Source organism: Centruroides vittatus, unplaced genomic scaffold, assembly GCF_030686945.1.
Source record: "Centruroides vittatus isolate TY-2023 unplaced genomic scaffold, ASM3068694v2 contig_799, whole genome shotgun sequence".
Taxonomy (NCBI): domain Eukaryota; kingdom Metazoa; phylum Arthropoda; class Arachnida; order Scorpiones; family Buthidae; genus Centruroides; species Centruroides vittatus.
The window spans coordinates 3,114,312-3,122,798 of NW_027122516.1; the positions used below are offsets into that span (position 1 = coordinate 3,114,312).

General features: G+C 29.0%; 1 protein-coding gene across 1 annotated transcript in view; it reads left to right on the forward strand.

The window, feature by feature from the left end:
* Positions 1 to 8,208, forward strand: part of Stoml2 (stomatin like 2) — a 34,404-nt gene extending 26,196 nt beyond the window's left edge. Inside the window, exons 7-11 of the mRNA XM_067278316.1 lie at positions 1,982 to 2,074; positions 5,284 to 5,382; positions 5,484 to 5,563; positions 6,964 to 7,092; positions 7,979 to 8,208. Of these exons, the coding sequence (XP_067134417.1) occupies positions 1,982 to 2,074; positions 5,284 to 5,382; positions 5,484 to 5,563; positions 6,964 to 7,092; positions 7,979 to 8,149 (572 nt within the window). The 3' untranslated portion in view covers positions 8,150 to 8,208. The remainder of the gene's footprint in view (positions 1 to 1,981; positions 2,075 to 5,283; positions 5,383 to 5,483; positions 5,564 to 6,963; positions 7,093 to 7,978) is intronic.
* Positions 8,209 to 8,487: the final 279 nt, after the last annotated feature.

Consider the following 8,487-nt stretch of genomic DNA (forward strand, 5'->3'; position numbering starts at 1 on the left):
TGTATGATACTTTTAAATTTAAATGTTATCTCTGTAATGCAGACAAAACAGTAGAATTATAGAATAATTGTGCTATATTTTAGTGAATTGTAAAGTTAAAACTTTTTATAAAATAATATTTAAGTGTATTAATTACATTATATCATTAACTCACGATGACAGGCAGTTTCTGTTTAGTGCTGCTGTATACAAAAGACGAGGTTTTCCGCCAATTTTTCACACGCAGTTATGTTGCATGGAATTGTTGTTCCTTTAATTTGATGATTTTGAAAAATCCTGCGATGTGTCTTCTCTGTACATGCGAAATTCTGAGGTCATACATTGTTTAGTTTACTAAATATTATTTTGTTTACAGAACACTATTCTTAACCCTTCTTCCAAGGAAGCCACCTTAATTTTACAATAGTATGGAAAAATGTAAAAGAAGTTCAGCTGGAAATGATGGGAGAGTTTAGATGTTTTTCAGAAGGACCAGCAAATAATTTTTCAGCAACAAGATAAAGCTTCAAAAAAATAGTTGGAGGTTGTAGCGCCCTACGCTATCTTATGGAAACAAGCATTTAAGATTGTAGTGACTTTCGTGATGTCATGACTCCACAAGAGGCTTCTGGATTGCCTGGAGTGCATGGAGGCTTCCAAAGATTGCCACATTTTTGTGGCAATCTGTGGCAATCTGATGGTGTCAGCCTCCATGACTGACACCATTGAAAAATTATGTCAGAGTGAAAAATCATGTTAAGCATGCAAGCATGTGAAAAAAAAAATCGTACACGAGGGCATGCGCTAGGTAATAGATTTTTGCAGCAGTGTTTTGAGGGCCTGAAATAAGCGAAAAAAATTTTTTGACTGAAATTTTCGCGTAGATGGATAGCATGTAGCATGAGGATATCATGGAAACACGGCTAAGTAAATGAATTTTGGTGAAAAACTAGCACGAGAAAACTAGTAGGCGTGGAAAATCGTCACTATCACATACAGTCTTGGTTAAAAGTCTATCTCAAAAGTAATCAAATACTAATTCACATGAATCGATTGTAATTTGATTCTAATAACTATTTTTAACAATTGTAAAGGTCATTATACAAATGCAGTAGTTTGGGCACAGAATTAAAAGAACTCAAAAGCAATATCACTTGTTAATTAATATTCATGTATTGCCTTATCTAGATTTATTAACTTTGGGATGTGGCATGAAAAAATAAGCGATGCTTATATATAATATAATTATAAAATTAGTAAAAAGCTTTTTACATTTATATCAGTACATATAATATGTATTAATAATGAAACATTTATCTTTATTTATTTATTTATTTTATTTACAGTTATGAAATGTCCTACGGCAACAGATTTCCTCCCCACATTAACATAAAAACCTTTAACAGACAATATATAAAAGGGGGGAAATTGCCAAAAACAAACAACAGCAACAACAAAAAATAAAAAATTCGATTACAAGAAATTTAAGAATTATAAAGTATAATAAAGTATCAGATCAATAACATACTTTTCTGTTATTATATTTTCCATAAATTTTATAATGTTATGTACAAGATAACTATTTATATTTCTTGCATCTTAGTTTATACATACATTACAACATTACTGCTTATACATTTTGCTTTATACATTTTAATCAGTTTTCTCGCATCTGATCTGCCAAACTTATTAGTACCATGAATTTACTATGGTCTACCATATTCTTTCATTCAAAAAAAGCACAATCGAACTGCCAAATATACTCGTGCAGATGTTCGATAATATAATAAATCATAATAGCAGAAGTGTGTGCGTATTACTTTATTTATATGAATATTTTACAGTCATTCGGGTAAATTTTTATTAAATACATCAAATTACACCAAATTAAATACATCATTGCCATAAAACTATTAATAATTAATCAATTAAATGATTAAGTAGCTAGTTGTTATTTCACATATGAATCGTCATATACATCTAATACATTAAATTTTTTCAGGGGATATCAGATTGCCCGAAAGAGTTCAGGAAGCGATGCAAATGCAAGTCGAAGCCGAAAGAAAGAAAAGAGCGGCTGTATTAGAATCAGAAGGTAAATTTTAATTAAATAAATGTGTCATTTATGAAATAATGTTTCAAATAACATTATAAATTATATTTATCGGTAGTATAAATTTGCTTTTTTGTTACGGTAATAATTATAATAACGAGCATTAAAATTTTCTATCGGTCGAGGCGTCGATTAAATTTTTAAAAAAGCTGTCCGTAATGTTTTATGACGTATCTTTTGTTTATATTTCACTGTTAGAAAAATAATCTGGAAGATCATTTACTGTAAGAATGTAGGACGTCTTTAAACATATCAAATATCTTCAGTTAATAAGGAAATGCTTTCCGGATAATATTAAGCAATACGTCTTGAATATTATTGAATTTTTCAATTTAATAATAAATCTTGGTTTTAAATAATAAAAGAAAGTTATATTATGAAGTGGATACATATATATATTATCAGCGAAATTATTTATTTTAAAGCTTTGTATTCAAATTACACCCTGAATAAATATATTTAACAAAGTTATATAGAGTTACAGATTACTTTTCCTTCTATTTTAGAGTTAATATCAAATTCTAACAATCATATAAATTTCATAAACAATATCTTATTAAGATATTAAATATTATAAACATATATAATTTAAGACATTCTGTAACTTCTAAAGTTTTTGAAACAGGGAAGTACTGTACTTTTGTGTGTATAATCTGCGAGTTTAAAAGACTATTGGAAAAGGGCGCAAGTTACGCAATGGGGATGGTTATACACTGATTTTAAATTGCAGTTACAAACTCGTATCTATGGAGCAATGGTTGCTGCCGTAAGTGAGGAGCAAAGGTTTTGTTCTTACAATTATAGCAGTTTTTTACAGGTTATAGGCCATTGCAGGTTATGAGGAGCTATAGGTAATACAGTAATTAGGTTATTGAATCAATCCTTAGCTAGAATTATTACTGGGAAAAAAAAATTAAGAAGGTTCATTTATTTAACCAGACACTACTTAAAGGCACATATTTACATTTACCAGTGGAAGAAATTAATGTTTTTGGCTAGATTAAGTCATATAAAAATTTATTACTCTACGGCGAAACGAGACTTCCGGGATGTTTCAGAAATGCTTGGATATTGCTTTCTAAAGACAGATGCTAAGAATGGAAAATTTAATATAGAAGCTTTGTTTAGGTTCTTTTGATGTTGTTATTTAATGTCTAGCCGATTGTTCAAATTCATCTCGTCGTTTTCTTTTTACCGAGTTTAACGAACCTTGGTTTTGTTGTTTCGCTTGAGTTATGTTATTGTTTGTTCAACAAATTATTTGAAATATGTAAACAATGATAAGTTTCTTTGGTTTATTGTTTTGTTGCTTTACTGTTACAATATTTTCCTTGTGAGCTATCATAAATGGTCTACATATTGCTTTATCTCTGTTTAAAATTATAATGTGTTTTTCAAAACTCTTATTTTTAAGAGAATAAAAATTCTGTCAATTTTTTATAAAATAAAATAAAATAGAAATACAGTAATGAAGCATTTATCAAGCAATAAATATATTTCTTACAAATTAGTGTGAATTCTACATAGTCATTCATTTAATCCCTGCATGCCTGCTTCTCTGCCAAACTTATAAGCTTCACAAAAGAAAAAACAGTTTAGAATAAGTTTTAAAATCATTTATCTTATAAAATTAACTTGAGTAGCAACTGAAAGTATATCGTGCATCCACTAGAAAGAATTAAATTCGTTTCTTCATTCGGATTACATTTTGTTTTTCTTTCTCCTGAAAGAAGAGTGGCTATCTTAGCATTCTCGAAAGGAAAACTTCTTTTCTTGGATCTTCTTAGTATTCTCTGAATACAGAGAGTTAGCAAAAATTTACATGTGCTTTTATAAATAACTACATAACATATGCAACAAAATTTACATAGGTAAAAGTGTGAAAGATCTGAAATTAATATCTATGTGCCCACTAGTGGCCGAGTTGATAAAAAACCACCGAACACTGTAGTTGGTTGTGGGTTTGCACCTTGCCAACAGGCTGGCCACGTGGAGTTTTCTCAATTTTTTTCATGTTTGTAACACCTAAATAGCGGTCAGTTTCCCATAGATAGTTCTCCCAGAAGGTATCTCATCTCAGCGGATTGCTTGTGCGTTGCATTGCCACATACAAATAACAAACAATAACGAAGTTGATTTTTGAAGAAAGAATTTATTTATACAATATTTGATTTTTTAGATCTATATTCTACTTTTTACATAAATTGAGACATTAATTTTTCTGCGAAAGTCTCCATATTTATTCATACACAGTTTATAATAGTGGTTCTCAATCTTATCCAGTCCACGTACTCCTTTGATGAAAATGGAAAATTATATATACTGTACAGTACCTTAAACAACATAACGAGGGTTTATTTACTTTAAGGTAGATTGGGAAGTTTATTCAATTATTAAATCATCATTGCGAATAAAACTTTCAAAGAATTGTCCAATTAACATTGATATTTAATTCTTAATTTGCAATTTAAAATGCTAAAGCACTTATTTTAGCAATGTAGATGTGAAAATAAGTCAAAAATCTACTTAAAATATAGAAGGTTATTGAAAACAACATATTTTTTTAAGACCAAATTTCATCTTTGGATTGTTTAGTGAAGATAAGATTTGATTTCAAAAGCTTTTATCTTCATATTTTCAAGCATTTTTTTGACTTATAAATTTAAGTCAAAAAAATGCTTGGCTTTTATAATACATAAATATAAATGTCTTGGCTTTTATAATACATAAATATATAAAATGTATTAAATTTTAAACAATTATTATGCCAGTCGCAGAGCAGTTATATAAAGGTATTGCGATCGTGTGATCATTCGAATTTAAATGAAAATTTCTTATTCTTCATGTATATTATTCACTTACAACCTTTCGAGTTATATAAAAAGAATGTTACAGGAAATAAATTTCCTCAATAAATTTTTATTACTAAACAAATGGAAAATTTATAAATGTAAAATTACATTACAAAGTATTACGTATAGTCATATGATTATGAGTAAAAATTGCTGTTGTTTATCAGAAATAATTAAATGAAATTGCAATAAAATGTATTCTATATCATACCCAATGCAACAATGGTGCCTTAATATGATAATTCATTGTTATTAAATAAATAAAAAAATTATTATTAAAAAGATAAAACATCGCAAGGAGCATTTTATTTTAAGAATCGAAATGTTTCTCTGCTCCAGGTGTGAGAGAAGCGGAGATCAATGTTGCCGAAGGTAAGAAAAGGGCTCGGATTTTGGCATCTGAGGCAGAAAAAATGGAACAGATTAATCAAGCTCAAGGTTAGAACAGATTTACCAAAATTACCAATGCGATTAGATTATAATCTTATAAATTTAACTAATTTGCAATATTAAAAAGCATATTATTATCATTAACACAGGAGAAGCAAATGCTATAGTAGCAAAGGCCGAAGCACGAGCCAAATCATTAAAGAAGGTCGCAGAATCACTAAGGGAACAGGTAAGAAATTAATTGTTATGTTAAATGATACTTATAATTGGAGAGATAATATGCTAATGACTAGAAGCATAATTAATGACGATAATTAAACAGCTAAGTAGTGATTAGTTACAAAAAAGTAAGTGCTTAAATTGGTTTTATCAGACGATGTAGCATCATTCTTTACGTATTTATATTATATCAATAACATCTTTAACATGTAAATATTGCTGAGTTAATTTTATTAATTACAATAACAACAGTTCATAAATTTCATGAATTCTTGTTATTGCCGTTATTTTTTCTGCATGTAATGCTGTTTATCTGCTGATAATTTTTGTTTATATAAGGATTAATTGGAAAATTATAAAATACATTAGTTAAAGATTGTTTATGACAAAATGCCGGTCCCGTTCGAATTCTTACATCAATATTTAACAAGAAAAAAATAATAATATTGTTAATTATTTTGTTTTTTCTATATTTCATTCACTTGAAATTGGACCTACCTTGATTTGTTGCATCACTCATATGGTGAATAACCTGAAATGTGATAACCGCAGATCATAGGAGGTCGGATATTTAAACAAAACTTGTCGTAAGTTTTCATAATTGGATCTTAAAATCTGATTATAACAGTTTAAGAGGCTTTTCTGCATATTATCTACCAGTTTTTATGGCATGGTTTCATTCAAAGGCTCTAAATTTATGAAAAAAAAAAAATTTTTTTGATTCTAAAAAGCTTTATAGTTTGAATGTACTGTTTACAAATGATTTTATATATAATAAAATGATTTAAAGTACAATATTCAAATGACAACTTTCATTAAACATTATTCTTTGAATTACTTCAAGCAATCTCCAAAACAACAGAATCGATAATAGACCCCTAAAGGAGTGTTGGCAGATGCCACCACGTTCGAAACAATTATAAATCAAGACTGATAAGTCTGCCGAAACAGCTGCAAGTGTTGCATTCTCGGGAGTCTCCTCGGCACAGTTACAAAAACCGAGAAAGCAAATTTTGGTTAGCAACAACAGAACTGACCTTCCATTGTAAGCTATTTGACCATTGAAAAGTGATAAAAGTTCTATTTTAAAAAAGATTTAAACTTTCATGACTTTTTGATGGTCAAGTAGCTTACAATAGAAGGTCAGTGCTGTCATTCTTAAGCTGAAAGTGAATAAATGAGACCAAATTTATACAAATTTGTCTCAAATTTTTACTAATAAAATTAAATTCTGGTACTAAGACCGCATTTAATCCTTCGGTTCCTGTTTTTCTTTTAAGTTAAAGTTACATTAATGGAATTTAGAGTACTCGTGCTGTGTTACGACGATAATGTTAAAATATTTAATATAATGTAATTTATTTTTTAAAAAAAGAAATGTATAAAATATATTTTAAAATTCTTTTTCAGACTGGAAGTAATGCAGCTTCTCTGTTAATTGCCGAGAAATACGTCTCCGCTTTTGGAAAGTTAGCAAAAACAGGAAACACGTTGATTCTTCCAACAAATACCGGCGATGTCTCAGGAATGGTAGCTCAGGTATGTCTGCTGATAAATTTAATTAAATATTATGTGCATTTAATACTAGTTTCCATGTATAAAGGGAAATAAATTATTGACCTTAATAAGCTATCATAAAAGATTATGAAAGAATTTATTTTTTTATGAGATAATAAAACAATACTTTCCCCCCTCCTCTTCATAAAATAATCGCATATCCGATATCTAGAGATAAAAATTGTCCACGTTTAATGTTACTACGAGGCTTGTTTAGCGACCGAGGATGTCGTAATTTGATTATGCACTGGAATTCTCTTAAAATGATTTTGTAGTCAGTGCGCAATCTTAAGTTTAGTTGAATTATACAACTGTTGTAATAATTTTATGATGTAACAGTAGACCACCAACTGTGCAATAAAAGTTCAGATTGCACTTTCATTTTTTACCAGAAAAATTAATTCATTAAATAATTAACTACCAAAAATTTACAGATAGGTTTATCTAGTAATGAGTATCCTCTCGAGAAGGAATAAATTTTTAAATTGAATACAAGGACCTTTACCAAGATTGTTTTTTTTTTTCTTTTGCTTTCTCTCCTTCTACATAATATAAATAGTTGCAGTTATGCAATAAAGCAGGAATTGCACAATAAGTAGGCATTAGGAAGTTTTCTGACTTATCTGCTTGCGCCGCTTGTAAATTTTTGTTTATTTTTTACCTTTTTTGTTACTGAACTAAACAAATATTTATTGTCAATAAGTCAAAGAGTTTATTATTTAAGAAAAATATATTTTATAACTAAATACATTTAATTTTTAAATCTTGATTCCATGTAAACTTTTATACTCTACAATATGAATGATTCAACGAAAAGGGTAAAAAATACATATTTCGAAATTAATTTCACATTTTCTTTTAAATTTAGGCAATGGGCATATATCAGACCTTAGCTTCAAAACCATTGAATCCTAAACCCGAGGGCGGACAGTACGGAGATGGTTCCCAAGTCGAAGAATACATCAGTGATCAGGAAGAATCGGAGGAATACATGGCCGGTCCCAGCTCTTTATTAGAACCGCCGACAAAAACTCCATGATGTGCTGTTAGTGTTTTATACCGACAGTTTAATATAATAAAAGTACAATGATTTACTTATTTATTATGATTTTGTAAATCATTCACTAAACCTAATTAAAACCTGTTCAGTTTTTTCTCTTTAAAATGTCTTTTTTTAATCAAACATATCGGAGTATTCTATCATCGTGCACTGCATCATTAAACAGTCATACACGGCAGGTCACGGTACGAGAGTACAGAATTTTGGCAATTAAAATATTTTTGATTAATTTTTTCTTTATTAAATGATAAGTACTTGTTTTCCGGTTGCATACAGAGAAATCTAGTTACGCTTTACCAATTGTTCTTACAGAATGA